The sequence below is a fragment of the Limulus polyphemus genome, unplaced genomic scaffold (genome assembly GCF_000517525.1).
Source record: "Limulus polyphemus unplaced genomic scaffold, Limulus_polyphemus-2.1.2 Scaffold1542, whole genome shotgun sequence".
Lineage (NCBI taxonomy): Eukaryota > Metazoa > Arthropoda > Merostomata > Xiphosura > Limulidae > Limulus > Limulus polyphemus.
The window spans coordinates 121,402-142,969 of record NW_013667152.1 but is presented as its reverse complement, the minus strand read 5'-3'; the positions used below and the strand labels follow the sequence as shown (position 1 = coordinate 142,969).

Genomic DNA, 21,568 nt, shown 5'->3' with positions numbered 1-21,568 from the left:
CAAATTTAGTTTGAAAATTGAAAACACTTCCTCCTGTCGGAACGTATAAAACATTGTAGTATCTCTTTCTTTTTTCTTCTTCCATAAACGCATATACACGCATTTTAGAACGTTATTTTTCCACAAAGAATAGCATATTAGAGGATGTTAACTACCGTTTCGGAACCTTACTTTCACTGGGAACTGCTGCGTGTTTTGCCCAGAACAAAAAACATTTGCTAGTGCAAGTTATTTCTTAATAACGGAGCCAGACGCAGTATTTTCATCATCATAGATACTAAATTTATGTTCTAAAAATTAAATGTTTAGTAATCCACGTTACTCATTGAAAATACATATGCAAGTAGGAATATACATGATGTGATATGTTTTATTAATATAATTTCATATTACTTCAAATCAAAAAAATTGATTAAGGTCCTTTTTTCTCATTTATTTCAATATCTGTAGGTTTCATATCTGCGTGTTCGTTAGAAAATAGGAGAGACAACAAGTGGAAGAAATAATAGACATAGCTGATAAAAATTCTAGCTTTCTGACGCTATTAAGGGAAAAAAAACCAACAAATTCAATGAAAAACATAGAAAAAGTCACGTTTAAGTTTTCGTAAAAATATATTTGAAAATAATCTGTTTAGCAGTCTTTTTTTTATTTTTACTTAGCTGAAGTATATAAATTTTTTACAGTCTGTACGATATTGTTTTAAAGAAAAGTGCTTTTTTCTTGAGTTCACTTTCTTGTTTTGATAACGTCATTTCCATCCAGTTTTTCAGTGTGACTGAAATATTCAAAACTGGATAAACAATAAATACAAACTTTTAAAATTATTGTATAGGACAGAATAGACTTAAGAAATACATGTGAAAGCTTTGTTGATCAAGTTAACTTGAAATATGTCGTACTCATAACAGAGTTTATCCTATTTTAGTGTAGAAAAGATTATACATACAATACGTTTCTGTGACGTAGCTCTTATTTCTGCTCACCAATAAAACAAAGCAGCCAGAGAAACATTATCTTCATACGAATAGTAAGGATATCCTGAAGCAATAAATGTTCTTATCATAACTCAGTACTTTCAAAAAAACAAAATAAATGCTTTATGACAAAATCTACTAGAGAAAATCAATTTATCGAATAACATTTGGAAGTTGTTAGATACGTTATATTTAGTGGTTAGCATTTTCAATATAAAACACAAAAAACGAGAAATTTTATTTGGCATGGACGCATTGCTTTAGTTTAGCGCTGTATCAGTCATGTTGAGAGATAAAAAAATTAAAACCTCAAATTGGTACAAAAATCAAAACAGTTCGATATTTCTTTCATGTCACATTACACCATGTACAAAGCTTTAGCCAGTTGTCTATAGCAATTTTTCTTTTTTCGTTGTAGCTATCTTTTAACTCTAATTTATTATCCAAAGAACAATAATTGGACTTCAAGTTGCACAATTGTTTAGAAAGGTTCTAAGCGGTTACTTTTGTAGTTCAAACTCCACTTAATTAAAATTGACAGAATAAAATAAACCTATTTGTAACATTGTCAATTAGCATACGCATCTGTGCAACGCACGAGGAAGACATGAGTTAGAACCAAACACTGAACCTCCTGTGTCACTCCTCTAAAAGTTCTATGGGTGCGTACCAAGTTTGGTTGAGATTGGTCAAAAATTACTTGCGTGAAAAACGAACCCACAGACAGAATCCCCTAGGAAATGATATGGGGGTTCAGATCCGAATACCAGTCCTTCTCCATATCACTCTTCGGAGTGCCCTAAATGGTTTTCGAAGTCTGATGGAGATAAATATAATAGTTGGGAACAAACATATAGGGTGACTTATGGAGACAAATCCGAACTCTGGCAACTTATGTCACTCCCATAGAGGGTCCCTAAAGGTGCATTTCAATTTCTGTTAAGATCATTCAAAAAATATAGGCGTGAAAATCGGACCCAATAACAGACAGTGCCTCTCGCTGGGGGGAACGCCATTGGAGACCAGACTGAAAAACCGACTTCCTATGATACTTCTCGGGAGTTTAGTTGAGATAAATCTAAAATTGTAGGCAACAACCGAACACACAGACATAGAGATGACAGGGTTTGTTTACATGGATATACCTTCTAGTGGAAGGGAGAATCCCCAGATTGTACATGTGAAGGATATTTATGTTAGCAAACAAACTTTACGATGATAATGACGAAAATTGAGACTGCGAGATTAAGGATTTTAGTGTTGTAAGATCGTAGACTTACTGTTGTCTTATCGGAGGATTTTAACGTCGTATTCCAGCCTGCCTGGTTAGCTCTGTCATTGAGCAAAACACGTCTTTAGCAGTAGCGCACAACAGCGTATATTTTACACTTTTCTTACTGATCCAAATATTATCAGTTTTATTGTTACCTAATGCCACACGCATATTAGTAGTAATATGAATATGTAATATGAAACAGAAATTTACATCATTAATTTACTATTGTAATATAGTTCATATATATATTGAATATTTTAAATTCAGATGATGTTTCAGGAAATTTATAGGTGTTACAAAATCAGTTCGGTCATAAGAGAGTAACACATAATATTTTTAGGGGGTTCGATTCCCCGCAGTGGACATAGCAGATAGCCCAATGTGGCTTTGCTCTGGAATACTGAAATAAATACAATGTTAATATTTATACCGGAGACATACAGTAAATAATGTAAAAATGATATTTTGCATTATTTTTTACCGGAAACTCGTAATGGACCAGTAAACAATGCTGTGAATTAAATTACTCTCAATCTTACATTGAAGTAAAATCACGCATATATTGTCACTAAATGCCATGTTACGTCATCGAAAGAGCTTTTATATCCTAAAACATATTATCTATCTATTAGCCATGATATTCTCAGACGTTCGTTTTTTTGTTGTAACTCAAGTGTTTATAGGAATTTATTTAGTCTTAAGATCATCAGTTTGGACCAAGAAAAGGTTTTTTGATAGGACAGGACATTTCTATCACTTTAAATATTCATCCGCTTAGAATTTTGACAGACCTTTAAACGTACCATTATGATGACGTTTATTAATGTAGAACGCTTTACATATTATAGAAGTGTAACAGCTGGTGTACGTTTGGAGCAATATAGTAGAAGGATACTTTTCCATAATTACACTTGCATTTGATTTATTTTTGGGTTCATGATCTTTGAAAAGAAAGGTATAATTTGTCTAGATATAAAAATATTGCAGTAGCTGAGTGGGCAATTGGTGATGATATCCTTGCTTCTAGCTATAAATCTTAAATTATATAGGCTTTCTTGGCAATGGAGAGTTATTTAGCTGCTGAAATTAACTGGTTATCGCCAGAGAGGAGGGGTTATTAAAAACCATCCACGTCAAAAAAAAAACCTTGATATAATGAATGTTTTTAGAATATTAATGAGGACCTACTTTATGTCTATCGAAAATATTTGCCATTATCATGAATCTACGGAGGTTAATCCAGATCTAGATTTTCCTGCTCACTGAAAAGTTGAATAATGTTATTCAGCCATATTGCTGCTGATGACAAGATGTGGCCGCAGATCAACATTTTTACATCATCGAAAAAACATGGGAATTTAATCAAGAATGAAAATTTTGAAAGATTAAGTGTTATCTCACTTGAAAGGGAATGAATGTATATGTTATATCAGTTGAATTTTTCACTTTTGTGGTATACGTAAGTTGAAACAGAACAAGAACAACGTTTATTTTTTTTAACCATTTGATGCATGCTACTTTGTTACTAGTTTCTTCTTTATGTGATTATTATTGCCATAGTCTCGTAAGCGCAATAGGTCTCACCTCGAATTATAAGTGAACCGGGCGTGGCAGTGTTTTCGATTTGGTGAATTTTGCTGAAAGAAGCAAAATGAGCTATGTTTCTATCCAGAGGTCAAGAGAAAAATAAAAGATTATCTTTTACTCACTGTACTTGTTTCAAATCACGAAATTGTATATATTAATTTAATTCTTCATTGGTGAGTAAAAAAAAATAAAATAAAGTAAAATCCATCTGTCCAGTTTCAGAAATTGCAAAAGTAAGTATCAAATTTATTGCGTGTCATAACAATTTGGACATGTATCTTTGAGCTAGCCCATCCAGAGGCTCAGCGGCAAGTGTGCGGACTTATAGCCCTAACAATCGGGTTTCAATACTCGTGGTGGACACGGTATAGATATCCTATTATGTAGCTTTGTCCTTAATTAAAAACAAACAAACAGTTCTTGAGTTCAATACTATTTTTTGCATGTAATTATTATACCAGTTAAAAGAAAAATCTGTTTTATTAAAATTGCATTTGTATGGTCGCAGCATATAAACACCACATGTAAAACTGGCATAACAGCGCATAATATACAGTATTTTAATGCGATTTGCTCTTTATACAATTGGATATTATTTTGACATTTTGTTTGTAATTGTATTTTGTACAAGATGTTTGTATTAGTGCAAAGTCACACAATAGGCTATCTGTGTTTTGTTTACCAAGGGAAATCGAACGCCAGATTTTATAGTTGTAAGTCAGTAAACTTACCACTGACCAACTGAAAAATCTTTACAAACTGAGTCATATTGTTAATCACTAATCATATTACTGGCCCGGCATGGCCAGGTGGTTAGTCTGAGGGTCGCGGGTTCGAATCCCCGTCACACCAAACATGCCAACCTCCGCCTTTGCCTGGTCCCAAGTCCAGGATGTGAAAGAAGGAGGAGGGTTGGGCGCGGGGCTAGCAACTCCACCCCGTAAAAACCAACCTGCTACAAGTAACTGCAACAACAACTTCCGTTGGGAGGTGTTGTTGCGGCCCTATGCTCCACTGGGAGTTCACAGGAATATAAAAAAAATCATATTACTAATCACGACTTTTTTCAAATTGAGAAATAGTAGATTATTAATTTCATACTGCATTATAAGCTTCTTCCGTAATTTGCTCGAGATAACTTGGCGTTCTCCATGTTTTAAAACATATTTGTCCGAATTTATTCGCATGTTATAACGTATTGCAAGGGTTTAATATAATTCGATACCCTTATTAACATTGAACGTTTGATTGAAAATGTTTTGTTTTTTCAAATAACATTAATTTTGAAGTAAAGTAATGAATTGAAAATAGTCCATTGTTTTATATTATTAATTACAACCAGTTCATGAAACAGCTGTAATATGCCGCTTAACATGCTCTACATTTAGTTTCACTGTGATAGTAGTTGAGCTCTAGGTTGATAATCCAAATAGTTAGATCTAAAGTACCGTTTCGATGAAATTATTTATCAAAATAATTAAACCTCAGTGGGTGATCGAAGATTAATTAATCCTCCTTTGCCCCACTCGAGGATTAGGAAGTGAACTGACTTGGTTATGAGGAAGTAGAAAGGGCTTAAGTGATTCGGTGAATAATAACAATGGGTATGAGTGTGAAGCAGACACACTGACCAGTTTAATAAAATAATTGGCCAATTTAGAACTTAAGTTCCTTCAGGGCGGCGGGAATCTAAAAATCGTATGCCAAGAATTTGTTGTGTGTGTGAGGGGGGGAGGACGGGAGTACCCCGAGAAAACCCACTTTCACTGGTAAGGCGCCAATCCATTACCAGTGCCCGGTTAACGAGAAGAATGTCACATTCTAGCTGTATACTGTTTTATTGATTCAAAACTGTAATAGTGAGTACTGCTAAAGCGGTAAGTGTTACTTATTGGTTGCTACCTACTCAGGTTAACAGTGTGAAATTAGGGATGGCTACGCCTGAACCTTACGGTTCTCTGATTTGGTCGCTATGTCCAGGTGTTGCGCGCTTAAGGTGTCATTCAAGTGAAAAATATCAAATTATAAAATCATGTAGTTAAAAAACCTCAAAGAAAATCTCATTCAAAAGTTGTATTTTTTAAAGCGTAGTGGAAATAATCCGTTAAATAAACGACTTCTAGTTACAGCTAGTTAATTATCTAATGTTGAAATAATCAAAAATAACTATTAAAACGGAACACATTGTTTTCAGTACCGTCGAGAAATATCTAATGAGAATATAATTACTTAAATAATTTAAAAATACGATAACTAACCCTAACTAGAATTAGATATTACACAATATTTGGAAATTTTTATTTTCTCCATTTTGATTTCTTTGGATATGTGATTTATAACAAAAATTTCAGTGGAAACTTTTTCATAATTGTTATATCTCCCAGTGGCACAGCGATATGTCTGTGGACGTAAAACACTAGAAACCGGGTTTCGATACCCGTAGTGGGCAGAGCACAGGTAGCCCATTGTGTACCTTTGTGCTTAACTTCAAAACAAAGAATAATATAATTGTTATAAAATACAGTTTCATGCCATGCATATCATATAAAGTAATAAAAAATCTTATTGATGTTATTGAATATTTCCTAAATATGCCCTTTTGCAGAATAATTGTAGATTTTAAGAACCATACTGTTTTAATAACGAATGAATTTTTAGTTTTCAGGATAATTTATCTAATACTTAAATAAGTTAATCTTCATGGCAAAGTAAGCTAAATTAATTAATAAAATATCTGCTTTTGTAATAAACTTTTCTTCCATTCTACCAGAAGGAAAAAAAGTTGTGCGTGTATTATTTTGTACCATGGTGTTAACACAACGTTTTTACAGTTGAAAGTACTTTTATTTAATATATTCGTTACCAATTTAATCTCGTTAAAAATGTGTTCTTGTATATAATAAAATATTATTATATTTATTATATTATAATTAATTATATTTCTTTATAGCTAGAGATAAGTATTTTAGGCCTCTTCAGTTCTCTGAAACTCCGCTGGTCTTTCCTGAAAGGAAGCATGATTTTACAGAATTTGTTTTTTTCCATAGGTTGATGATACACTGCTAATATGTTCCTACAAATAAACAGATTCACACATAACCTTCATATACCGAAACCTCCACCCTTACGCGTTTTAAGGAGGTAAAAATAATAACGTTTTGAACAATAAATAATAAAATTGGATATTTTAGAATATATCACCTATTTTACTTATTAGTTTTAAAATACAATGTTTCACCTAACTGGGAAAAAATATTTAGATGCTACTGCTGGTTATTAGGTTACGTCCTTTCAAAAAGCAGAAGTTTATATTTCTTGTTTTGGTGACGATTTACGTTTATATTCGTAAAATCTGGTTAGTGATATAGCTAACATATTCCGGTTTTACTGTGGTTCACTTTCCACATTTTTACTTCCATTCAAGTTATGAGAGAGATCAAGTCCTATTTTAATTGGTTAATTTGTAATAACAGTGTTACATTTTAACTCAAAGTACAGACAAATATAGTTACTAGATAAACCCAAGTTAAAGAAAATGCTAAATATTTATAAGATAAAAATTCACAAATATTTTAAAGCTACGCTAAAGCGTTATGCACAACTTTAATTGGTAAAACGAGAAAAATCTCAAAATTCATCTTATTTGTTCTTTTTTACTTAGTTTCGGATAAAACATCAATCAGACATCTCGTAAAATAACTTCACGTTGTTAGCGCTTCCGTTATTCGACTGGCAAAAGTGACTATGAACTGTCCTGCAGCTGAAAATCAGATGTGTAAATGATACAAGTACACGTATTGTGCCTTTCAAATTTGTTACATCATATCGATGATCCAACGTTCAACTTACATTAAGGTTTTTACGATGTTGAACGATTAAACCGTAGATTGATAATATAAGAGGAATAGTCAGGAAGGTATGATTTTAAGCTTAGTGTATCACTAGTAATACAAAACTTTTGTGTGAGGAATGATAATTCCCCTATATGTAATGTTTTCATATATATTTTTTATTAAACTTAGACGAATATGTTTTAATTAACGACTGTATATTTTTATGCATACTCAACTTTCACCTGATGATAAATTTTAGTTTAGAATAATATCAAAATTGAGACACTTTTTCTCCTATTATAACATACCATTTGAAATATTTTTTTTATTTTTTATTTTTATCATATTTAAAAACTCATATCAACTAATATCAATTTTATACATTAGGGAGAGGCTGGTAAAAAGGCTACAAAGTGACAAAACTATACAAACAAAATCTACGTCTTTCTAATTACTCAATTAAATTAAGTGTATATTACACATTGAAATAGAAAGAGGAATGTATACATTTATCTCTATGTGTATGAAATTTGAGGTTATTGTTCTTTCTTTGCTTTTACTAGTAATAGACTTAATACGTTTACCCGATTTTGCATGAAAATATGGAGTTTTAATACGTAGTAAAACATGGTCGATAATATAATATATTACTGTTTTTGTTTTTAATTCTTTATATTTAACGGTTTGACTACAAGAGAATAAATTCTGTGAAATGTGCACATTAGCTAACTCTTAATATTCTAATAACAAACCAAAAGTTATTTTTAAGTTATTTTATGACTAAAAGAGAGAGAGAAACAATCAAATCGGCTGTAAGTATGAGGACTTATAACGCTAAATTCGGGATTCAATACTCGTTTTGGACAGAGTATATATATATATATATATATATCCCATTGTGTAGTTTTGTGATTTAATAATAAACAAAAAAGAAAAGTACTATACACAAATAAAATAATGTTTTTATCAACAGTATGCTAACTAGTAAAGACTCACTTTTGTTCAATCAAGGTTTCAACAAGAAAGCAGTGAAAAAATTATGTTAATACTTCATAAACTTATCTACCAAAATAAAAAAAGTTAAACAAACGCAAGAATCATTCAAATTTTGCTAGATTAACAGATAATAAAAAGAATAAAAATACGAATATTAAATTCCTTAACGTTGATATTCCTTGCTGTGCAGAGGAAATGCTGTGGCCTCTGGGATGTACACATATAACTTCCTTTATGCCAATAACTTTCAAAACTATCATTCTGAAAGTGACATGATTATAGGATTGATCAAGTTCTATTCTAAATACTTCTGTTAATGACAAACTATATGTATTTAAACGAGAGCGGTAACTTCAGTATTACTTTTTTTACAGTTTGTTCATAAGGAAATGCACAACAGAATGGAAATTATAACAAGGTTATTTTAAATTTCTATCTTAAAATATTCATCAGGATCCCAATGCATTCACAGGGTATACTTTAAGGATTTAATGGAAAATAACACTATACATATATATATACCACTCACTGTTCATAGAATTTCTCAAAATATATTATTTCGTCCATGTGCCAAAACATTAGGCTTATTTACAGTCAAAATTAATACTGAGTACTTTAAAGATAATTTTCTTTCAAAATGGACAAAGTAAAAAAAAAAATAGAACAGAGATCTAAAATGGTAACCTACCGTACGCTATAAACGAGAATGTTGTTTTGCTTTTTTCATTCTGATATGCTTGAACAGTTTTTCGAAACGAGTCATTAAACAATCCAGACTCTATAACATTCTGGACACTATTTTATTTGGTTACCAAGCAATTTTATAAATCAAAGTGAACGGTTCTAGTTTTGACTGAGTTTTTCCAAAACAAAACATTTGTATCTAATATCACCGATGTTTGTTTTCTTTGGGAGCACATTTGATTATTTTTTTGGGGGGGAGGGGAAACTTAGTGCTTTATATGTTGTATCTTACGTACCGTGTTTTAAATTATTGAATACAGACTGTGAAGTAGATAGATCTTCAAAAAAAAGGAAATATTTTTAAAAAGTCTGAGTTGCTCACGAAAATAATTTTCAACCACTCATTTGAAAATAGAAAATAGAGTAAACTGTAGAAGATTTCTCGTATTTATCTTAAACGAGTACAGACTGTCTTTATGAATATTTATCGATATGTTATCAATATTTTGATATCATGAATTGATAGCGAACATTTAAGGTGTGAATAGTGGATATAAAGTGTCTAAATTCTCTAAAGTTGTTGCCTTTCCCCCAAAATATTTTAATTATTTAAAATAAAATATAATCAAAATAAAACAAAACAATAACTGGAAAGCAACCACACATGGAAGACTTTGTTCCACGGTTACAATCTCCAACCATTTCTGTACATCGGTTTCTGATTCTTCATTCCTTCTGTGACAAATCTTTAGAGCATATATATAAACATGCTGGCTTTCCTAAATCTGCCAAGAAGTTATGTTCTCGGAACATTTTGGTCCAAACATCTACGCCACAACATAAGATTATCAAATTATCCGAACTCTAGCTAATCAAGTAGTAACCTTAGAATGTAATGCATACATTATATCACATAATAAAACCCGATATTGAAGAGCAAAAGTCACAACCTCTTTCAGTTGAGTTTTCGAACTTCTAACTGTCATCCTCAGCTATATAAATTGTTGATGCATTAACCATTATATCTTCTAGATCTAGCCATTCTAGTTTCATGATAATCAAGCAGAAATCACATCATATAGTGCATACATTGTGCACGAACATCATTGAATAGCTCGGAAAGCGAGGATCACCACTCCCTTTTAATTATTCATTTCTCGACCATATGATAATCATGATTAATCTCAACCATACTGATCTCAAGGCTGTTGGTGGTGTTTTGACCAACCATCCGAGATGTCTCATGTCTCTAGATCAAGCACTTTCTCATCTGTCTTGTCATAAAAGTTAGATGAGTGTTCTTTATTTTTTCTCTTTCCTACTCATCTTCTAAATTGGAATAGGATATAACTTTATACTCATTTTCATCAGTCTCCTCTTCAAATTCTTGGTTGAGTAGTTCACTAGAGATTTGTCAGTAACAGAGGACTCAGCTGGTTAACATATATTTTATATGTCTCTTGACTGTTGTGTCTCGTACCAGCTTGTAACAACACAAGATAAGATCTTGTACAACTGAATCAGAGTTTTCCATACCAGTGACACATACACTCTCTACACTTGTACATTCAATTTTTCACTGTCTTATTACAGCATCTTTTCTGTCAAATGACTGCCTTTTCTAACTGTTGATATCCAAGCCTATGTTTATCAACTAATATGACTTTAAATACTCAACATATTAATTATGGTGGAAATTGTGGGATGCCCACTCCAGTACATCTACAGAAAACTAGAATCATGAGTATGTTTGATGAACAATCCATTTATCTCTGCTCAGTTGTGTAGTAATCCATCACGATGAAAGGCACGACACAAACTCATAATAGTCATCTCTTGTGCTAAAAGCAGTTTCAGTTCTGCTCTCATCCCCCTGCTCATCTTGCTAGCATTTAGATGCCAAGTCTAAAGTGTCGAACCAATGGGAACCTTTCAATGTGTCGAAACATTCCTCTCTTTGTGATAAGAGAAAGACATCTATACTTATGCTCACCAATCGAAAATTAATTCAGAACCTAAATACACCATTTCTATTCTTAACAATCAATACTGGAGATAACAAAGCACATTCTGAAATATGTATTATTGAATTTAACATTCACTGTATCTTGGAACTACATCTCTAGTGCTTCAGGGAAGCCTTTGTGATGATTGCTTAATCAGACGTGAGTCACCTTTATCGATGCGATGTTGTGTGACACACAATTGGTCTCACAGATACATAAAAATATCCAGTAAACAAACCAGTAAAATGCTACAGCTGGACTGAATCTAGATTGTTTGCACAATCCTCAACTAGAAATCTCAAATGATTTGGTACCCACATACTTCCCCTCACGAGGGGCAGAAAGAAACCATCTTAGCATCGCGACCTAGTCTTAGTTATGTCTACTGTGCTCACTGTGCAGAAATGATCATTGTAGTTGGAAACTAGATAACTGATAAATTATAATTACCAGTCAACACTGGGACCTCATCTCTACCAGGACAAATACCTGCTCAAGCTAGTTAATACTGTTTTCCTTTTAAACAGGAAATAGTTTCTTTCATTTCTGGGTACCATAACTACATTACTCTGCACCGATGTATTAGACATAACCTGAAATATAACATTGAACACCGCTTGTATACATAGGGGTACTATGACATTCTCTCCCGCATGCACTTAAAACGTCCACTATTCCAAGGCATAGCCTGACTGGTATTAAATAACCTCCCACAGAACACAGGCAAAATTAGCTAATAAGATCCACAGTATGTCCATCACAAGGATTTTCATGCTAGAATTGAGTTATGCGACAACTACTTTTATTCTACGAGCAATATCTTCTAGACACAGCCAGAAATTCACTTCTAGTATATCTCCATTTGCCAGAATAAAGTTGACCAAAGTGGTGGTTTTGCTTTAAATATAGTATATTGCAGGATCTACCAGTATTATGATCCCTCCTGTATCAACCAGGAACTCTGTTTCTCGTCTTTGTACTCTTACAGTCATATACCATTTGATCTACATAGCCTGAGAAAGCTGGGCTGACCACTAAACCTCTAGTTGCAAGCCATCCATTTCACACTTTCAATAATTGGCCTGCCCTGACCTGGGTTACAACAGTTTACCAAAGATATAATGGCAGTGCTAGCCACCTGTTGTTGACTATCCTACACCCGCTGAGCCATTAATTGAAAATGATGGTCTTATTTATCTTGCTGCATGACAACGTATGGACAGATCACTTGAAAATGACCAAATGCTCCACAGACAAAACAAATGCTTTGCTCCTCTCTTCTAGTCTGCAACTTATAAACCATGGGATGAAAGGGATAGCCCTGCCAATTCAATGGGTACCTTTGCATTTGCATTTCAGTGCCAGGATATTAAGTTGATTGATTACCCTTAGACGCGAATGATGCAGATTATTTGTGTAGATATCTCTCTTCTGAGCCTTGTTTGTTTGTAATTAAGCACAAAGCTACACAATGGGCTATCTGTGCTCTGCCCATCACGGTTATCGAAACCCGGATTCTACCCTTGTAAGTCCGCAGACATACCGCTGTGCCACTGGGGGCTCTTTGTTATGGAACTCGCACAAAACTACACGAGGGCTATCTGCGCTAGCCGTCCCTAATTTAGCAGTGTAAGACTAGAGGGAAGGCAGCTAGTTATCACCAACTCTTGGGCTATTCTTTTACCAACTAATAGTGGGATTGACCGTCAAATTATAACACCCCCACGGGTGAAAGAGCGAGCATGTTTGGTGTGTCGAACCCACAGATTGCAAGTCGAGCGCCCTAGCCACCTAACCATGCCAGGCCATCTGAACGTTGAACTTGGCTTAATATATTTCTTGATTTTCCATTGGTTTCAACTTTTGGTACAACATGACTCTTACTGTATCACGGGTCCAAAATTGCATCTTTCTCAAGCATATAGTTTAAGCCATCCAGACTCAAAATCAGACATCGTGCATCCTGTTCTGGATACCAGCCACTCCAAGAAGTTACCTGTCTGAAATGCTTCAGGAAACAGTCCAATTTTCTTTTGCAGAAACTTGAATGTTGAGGTAAGATCTGTCATGCCTCACTGATAGAGACCCATGCTCACCAAGTTGTTTTCGCCATCGCAGGAATATTATGGTATGCAAACTCTAAGAATTCTACTCTTATGCATGTAGTTGGACTTGCGTTCCAGAGAAGCAGGACAATGAGTTGCCATTGGTAGGCAATTTGTGGTCCATGGTCGCATGGTCTTATACCTCTCAGCTCGAAGAGGCTCACCAACTGTCCCATGGTTCACCATCTTCACATTTGATACCCATCGTCTCCCCTACTGGTGAAATGACTCCTGTTGGTGGATATCATAAACTAATGGCATCTACAATCTCGTTTCATTAACCATTCTCAGTGGCTTTGCCAACAGCTGGGGTTGGGTTTTTCTGGCTAGCAAAGATCTGGCAGACCTGTTCACACTATCCTGCTCAATCTTAAACTCGTCAGATTTATAGGTTGATTCTCAAGGAGAGAGTGTGCATGGCCAATTTGAATGCACCAGACATCAGCAGTTCTTCTTCTTGGGCCCTTGGCTACAATGAGATAGTCATGGACTTTCACAGAATTGAGAAAAGTCTGATGTCTACGTGAGTACCTAACAAATTTCACAAACAATTATCCCCTTTAAGTGGCCAACTCTTACTCTTTATCCTTAATCCTTTGAGTTGTGGAAAATGCAATTTCCATTAGAATGAACTTTTTTAAGGATAATATATACGTCAGCAGAAAATAAAAAACCTACAGTAAGATGTTTTGTGGTCACAGCACAAAAATATTCTCCTTGTTTCCGCTTTGTGGTATCCTTGAGTGACAAGATAGATCTACAGAATAATGGGATATTGGAACGAGATATGTATTACATGGCAGTTTTGAATATCTCTAAAACTGGTTGAGTTTGAAAATAGGAAATAAAGAAACTAGATGCAATGTAAGGCACGATGACAAACTTTAATATTTAGAAAATAAACAAGTGAGTGTATTATCTTTGGACACTGGACGTTTACTGGAACAACTGAGCTAAATTATTTAAATTGCACTCAATGAAGATTTTTAATTAGACTGACAAGATTGAGATTATATGCTAGATTGATTAACCCTAGCATTACTTAGATAACTCAATAACGCCAGGCTTATTTAGAACGACAAGCGCCACACATGTAGCTGAACATTTTCATTCAAATATAAAGAAAGTTATAACCTCGAGGCATCATCTAACCTATCATTGAAGAATACTGCTGTTTCACATTCAATCAGAAGGAGCATCTTTACAAACCTCCTCATATGAGCAAACCAAGTGTTATCCCAAGATAATGACAAAGAATAAAGATAGCTTTCACGAAAGGGATTTAATGACTTTCTTGAACAGTGTTATGTGAAAACTGCAGATATTAGAATAACTGTTTCTCTAAAATACTATATCAAAATAAGGATGTAAATATGCATGGCATGCTTACATACCATACTGTCATTATTTCTGGTCATTGCTTAAGTGCGGCCTCTTGAAGCCTGTTTCTCAGTGTCTGTATACTGACACAGTGTGTACTTGCAACTGATTTAGTTTCTGAATATATACCCTACGTTTACGGCATATAAGAATCAACAGATATCTGAAGTCTACTAGTTAAACATATGTCAAATCAACTGTACTTTAGGTTTGGAAAGATCCATATTCTGCTAACTACACTTGGAAACACTTGCAGCCAATCCGTAATACCATACTTCGATTGGCTGATTTTCACTCATCCAATCCCATGACTTTTTGTTTGAATGAAACATGCACTATTCACTTGTCTTTTTTTGTTTTGAGATTTTCCTGGGAAATTTGAATCATTTTAAAATCTCAGTTTCACTTCAATTTTACAGCTGATACATGCTTATGTTAGACCAGTGTACACAGAGCATGGACTGAATGACTGTCATGGATGACCCTCGAATGTTTGGGGCGCATGTCAATGAATTGTAGAATGTGATTGACATTATCTTATAACAATGGATATATAATGAATATAGGTTTTAATTTAAAAAATTTTGATTCTGCTTTTACATTCATTATCATAAAAACGCTCCAGTACTGAGTAACTTTCTTTTAGAAAATATGCATCCACCATCATCTTAAATTAAAAGAAATGATTTCTACGTCTTTTTTTTATTTTTTTGAAGACGCGGAATTAAGGCTACATCTAGCTAGCAGTGCTAAATTATCCGTAATAACGTAGAGCTTCGGTTTCTTGCAAGACTAGAAGTTGGTTTTGTCTTTTAGAACTTTTTTTTCCGGAAAATGGATTCAACTTTTGCATCCCTCCTTATTGAAACAAAACACTAATCTGATTCTGAAAAAAATTGCAAAATTTTACATAGCTGTGAAAAAAAGGTAAAAAACAAACAAACTAGCTAGTCTGGAAATTTGATAAATAAATAGAAGTTTAAAACATATCCAGAAAATGTTTTAAACCACAAAACTTACTTAAGCTCCACCCCACTTCTTATCCCGCTTGTCTCTAGGTGAATTTCAAAGTCACTTCCGGTTCTTATGTATAAACTCTGTTACAAAACATTTCAGTCTGCACATGATGATGCATTTACTGGCCAAACAATGGTCGTGAATAAATGATGTATTTGTGAAACGTACAATTGTCCCTCAATTCTGCAATGAATTTTAAACAAAATACATTTTTATGATAACTAAAAAGCTTCACAAACGTAACTAAAGAATATATTTACATGTATAAAAAATTGTACGAGATATTTCTGGTGAAACATTATGATAGACTGATATCTTCTTCAAAGATGTATAAAAGCTAAGAAGTTTATTGGAGTTTCTAAACTACCACAGTTTATAAAAACTCCAGATTTTTCATATGAATAGTTTATAGTTTTCATTTAAATGATATTGCACAACCTATGTGGCAGTCAGAATTACTGAAATATAACATTTTTTTTTCAACTTTCCATTAGAAAAAGCATTGTTAATGTTTCATGTATGGAATTCGTCGTATCACATGCCACTTTTTTTCTATTTCTTAGTTTTTCATTGGCAATTACATTTTTTTTAAAACTTACATTAATCAGAGAAGGTGAATTCACTAGCTACTCATTCGAGGCTTAATAATGTTGAACAGTGACTGATGAAGTTGAACCTGCTAAAATTAAAAAGGTTTTAATCATCATTAGCTGATTAAATAGCAAATTTTTGAGCCTACATCGAAAAAAGAACAACAACAACAAAAAATGTTCAAAGGAATGAAAATATTGACAGTCAGCCCATCTGGTTTTTGACTTTAAATGCATTTTTCAACCTTGACGTCTGTTTAATTGTCATGAAATATTAGATTAAATAATTCTAAGAAAGCTAATGTGTATATTATAATTACGGTTATATATTTTATGTTGATCTACATTAAGTCTTTTATATCCACAAATACAAAACAAATAATTTTATCTTAGTTTTACCACGAAAAGATACGTCGTTAAACATATTGGTCTAACAGTTTTGCTAAATACGTTAATAAGTTTACAGAACTTTAAATAGGGAAATATGTAGAGCAGGATTCAAAAGTCTAAGCCTAACAGAAAAGACAACCAAAAAGTTGTATATACATACTTTTTCTCTTAGTCTGGGGTCGGGTTGGACCTGTGGTAGAGCCCTGGATTTCGAGCTACCTAGCCGGGTTGCAATACGTGTGATACCACACAATATTTCCCACACTGTGGGTTCTTTATATGGGTGACAGTCAATCTTTTAACGCAGATGGATGGTGTTAGGTTGGTTCCGACTGACTTCCTTCCCTCTGACCAGTATTTAAAAATTAGTGACAGCGAAAAATAGCCTTAGTTTTGTCTTAATACAAAATACTAAAATACAAAATCTGTGTGAGTGTTTATAATGAAGTTCCTACCAGGTTCTAACAGCATTTTTCTTCAAATATTTACTTGAAGGTGTTAATCTTACCCTAAGGAATCACCACTAAAATGATAAACTTATGTTTGAACATGTTACAGATTCTAGCCTCTTTGAAACTATCTGGAAGGTTTAGGATGACTCATTTATTTTATTCCCCGAAATGGCTTAGGGATAAGCTTGTGAGAGTATAATGCTAAACATCGGAGGTCGATATTGGCGGAGGGCTCAGCGCAGATAGCCAGCCCCTTTGTGTAGCTTTGCGCTTAAACACAAATTGATACTTGATGTTTTACATAAGGTATAATCGGAAATCGGAAAGACGAGAGAACCCTACTTAATAACACAATAACCGATAAGTCACTGTACTGGTATCCACGCTGAGTTGAATGTATATTAAAGACTAAGGGATATTCATAAAAATATCGGGAGGAGAAACTTATGAGACTCAAGTAACACTATGGTGAGTCTAAAGCTATTTTTTAATTTTTTTAAGTCATATAAAATATTTCGTCTTCCCGTCACAAGGGGGCTTTGGGTAGGAAATATGTCTAAACTATATCTATAAATCTATATATATAAACTACGAGACGGCTAACTTGACGGAGAAACAAACAAACATAGAGAAAAGGAAACATGGAAGGATTGTTGAATTGATGAATAGATATAAGTAGTATAAAATGTATAACAACAATCATATACTTTGTTTTAACAGAAAATTTCAATAGTTCGCAAAATTTGTAGACATTAAGTGTATGTGTAATACAATGGAACAAATTCTTTCATTATAAACTGCCTTTGAAAGTAGTTTTGCTTTCAAAGTTCATATTTATTAAAGATAAATGTTAAGGCTTTTTTTTATTTCAGATTATAAACAAGTACAACTTGAAGGTGGATGATGCTATTTGAGTCTTTCATTACCCGAAGATTATGTTTGCTTCATATATGTTTCATCTACCTGTCATCACTGACTCGAAAAACTGGTAAGTTAAAGCTCTTATAGAAATGTTCTTGCTTTCAGTTTAATAGTAGTAGTAGTATATATATATACACATTTATAGCTATGAAAAATTCATTGTTTACGAAATAGTAAATAACAAGTAATATCCTAAAAATGAAAACATTTATAATACCGCCCCCCACCCCCACCCCCCCACCCAGTATAATAGCGGTATGTCTGCGGACTTACAACGATAGATTCCCAGTTTCGATACACATGGTGGGCAGAGCACAGATAGCCCAATGTGTAGCTTTGTGCTTAATTACAAACAAACAATTTATGATACCAAATATTTAGAACGGTAATTAAGATATAAACCATGCATGTAAGTGTTATCTTCAGAAAAGACTATTTTCAGCTGTTAAATTTTTAACTCTCAAAACACTAACTTGTTAGGGACTGACATCTTTGATCTCGTAGATATCCCCTAAGATTGTAGTTTGTTTCACATATGCTCATATGTAACGTTTCAATGATTACCATGTTGAATGTGGTGTAATCAAACATTAGATTTAAGATAGTAATATTAATAAATAAGTGATATAAATTCTTTAAAATTCATTGTTTTTGAAAACATAGATGTTTAATATTTGTCAAATAATCTAGCGCTGGGTCCAACAGTTCACTTAGTGTACACTATCGTATAATCATTAGTTTTATTACCTTCATTAACTTTGGTTGACGTTTGTGTAATACAATATTCTGTAGGGTCATTTAATGTTATTACCAACGAATTTCCATTAAAAACAATGAAGAAGAGAGAGATATAGACAGACGGAGAGTGAAATAAACAGATGAAGAATAAATACATCATTCTTTCTGTTCATAAACGTAAACGGTATTTTATTATAGGGTGTCTGAGAACGAAGTCGTATGTGAAGTTGAAAAATATGTATATTCCAATGCACAGAATAAAGGATTGTCATATCAACGAAAGACGATCATTAGTTATTTTATTGTGCCCCCTCCCCCCAAAGAAAATTAGGACTTCTGAAATAACAGGTCTAAAGTGCTATGATATAATTAAATAATAAATGGAACAAAAAAAAGTTTTAAAGAACTATTGTTTAGTACCAATGAATAAGATATCGAACAAGACAAAGCAGTTACACTATTTTTACTTTTCTATGCTATACTCCAGAACGTGAAAGAATGAATAAGGGAAACTGTTCAACAATGAAAGCTTTACCGTGTCGGTCTAGACCAAGTGAAATGAAGGGTTTATAGGATGGGCCTCTAGCAATAGTGTTTCTCTTCCTTCCCCTTTGACAAACAGTGAGCTCAACCAGACGGCGGTCGATCAAAACGAGAGCGGGATATTTGTGTGGCGAGTTCAGCTTGCCAATACGTTGTCTGCCGGGCTTTTAGTCACTGCTGGGGTCTGCTCCATCATCTCCAGTCGTGTCTGTTAACAAACACATCGAATTCAATTTTGGAATATAATACTATTCATTGTTAGACAATACACATTCACACGGAAAAAAATAATCGTTAATTTTTCGAACTCTACAATTTAATATATCCTGTGAAGAATCGAATCAATCTTTGATGTATTAAACCTTTCCGAGGGACAGCAGATCTATCCTATAAGCAAAACAATGCTTTCTACCGATTTCTTCCATGTCTGTGCTGCCTTGGCTTTGAGTTTTGTTTTAGTAATAGGTACAGAGGATGACGAAGGTAAGGATTTCGTTTACTGAAAGTACTAAATACACCTCTATATTTTCCTATTTTTCTCTTTCATTCTTTTACGTTTGGCATTATCTTGCGGGTCATCTTAGCCGCTTAAATTTTAAACAACGCTAATGTAGAAAACGTTAAACAAACAAAAATTAATTTTAACATATTGTAGCATTTATTCAAACTCAAAATTACGTGAATTATTATTTGAACTGTAAACTTGGTAAATGATTTAATATTTTCATGAATCACAAGTAAGGAACAATATTGATTTTAAAATCATATCGAGGACGGAAGGTTTTATATTTCAATACATTTTATGAAATATAACGTAATGCCTATTTAGTAAAGAGGCTTATACAATATGCTAGTATTTTGTGATGTTTTTATATAACAGTTTAACATATCTTATTTTTGTTCGGTGTATAAGTTATTCTTATAATAAATAAATATATAATAATACCGTGTAGCATGATATGATGTGGTATCATTCAACTCAATACCAGACGGAGGATAAAATAGTCTCTTTAAGCCTAATATCCAATATTATTCCTGATAATAGATCTAAATAAAGGATTTATAACACGTAAAGATTCGGTAGTTCGTTTTCAGTTGTGATAACATCTGAGAGAACAATAAGATAAATGTTCTGTTTGGACTGTTTGGAAATTACATACTGGTGAATTGAAACTGTGGTTATCAAAAGTACAACTGACACTCAATTTTTCACATTTTAATTTCAACAATAAATATTTGATATCTGTACACGTAAGCGAATACGAATATAAAGCATTTTCCAAAAAGCTTTAATCTCACTTGTTCTACTTGATGTAAAATACATACATTTAATATGTACCAAAGATATATGGAGCTGTTTTATTCATTTTCACTGGATGATGAACGACATTCTGTAACTTAAGTTGAGCATCTAAAGATGTGGTTTGATCCGGATGTCAAAAACATTACAGCACAAAATCCAGGTAGAGAAAGTACAACAATTTAATTGAAACAAACGTCACCTATCACTTGTAATAATGCTTTAAATCTAGAGCTGTATTGTTAATTTTTAGGAAGTAACATAGCAATGTAAATTTTAACGGTTTCTCTTCAGATACCTTGTAAGAAAGTAAACTCACATCAGAGGAAAACAAAATACCCATTCTTTTATTATTGAATATAGTTTGACTTGGATTAGAAAATATAGAGGAATTGATTATGAAAATTATCTTGGATTTATGCTTAGAACTAGTTCATGTTTAATACCAGTGGGTGAAGGTTTCAGTAACAAATATGAAAACACCATCTATGGTGTTTAAATGAATAACTAAACAAATATTCACTGCAATCTCTTTAAATGCCGACTACTCTGACATGAACATCAAAAGATAGAAGTGGCCCGGGCCTCTCTGAACATCCGAGAGGGCCTGACTTTGAACATAACTTAATACAATATACACTACTCTGCCAGGAACCTTAAAAGATAGAAGTGGCACGGGCCTCTACTGAACATCCGTAGGGGCCTGACTTTGAACATAACTTAATACTAATATACACTACTCTGCCAGGAACCTCAAAAGATAGAAAGTTGGA

The 21,568-nt window shown here is 33.3% G+C and overlaps 1 protein-coding gene across 2 annotated transcripts in view; it reads left to right on the top strand.

The window, feature by feature from the left end:
• The window catches only part of LOC106464018 (hemicentin-1-like), a 164,940-nt gene that overhangs the window by 25,651 nt on the left and 117,721 nt on the right, over positions 1 to 21,568 (top strand). Inside the window, exon 2 of one of the 2 annotated variants that reach the window (XM_022391668.1) lies at positions 18,166 to 18,281. In XM_022391668.1, the coding sequence (XP_022247376.1) occupies positions 18,194 to 18,281 (88 nt within the window). In that variant the 5' untranslated portion in view covers positions 18,166 to 18,193. Of the gene's footprint in view, positions 1 to 18,165; positions 18,282 to 19,663; positions 19,979 to 21,568 lie in introns of those variants that run through there. The other variant, XM_022391669.1, reaches the window with a different exon arrangement.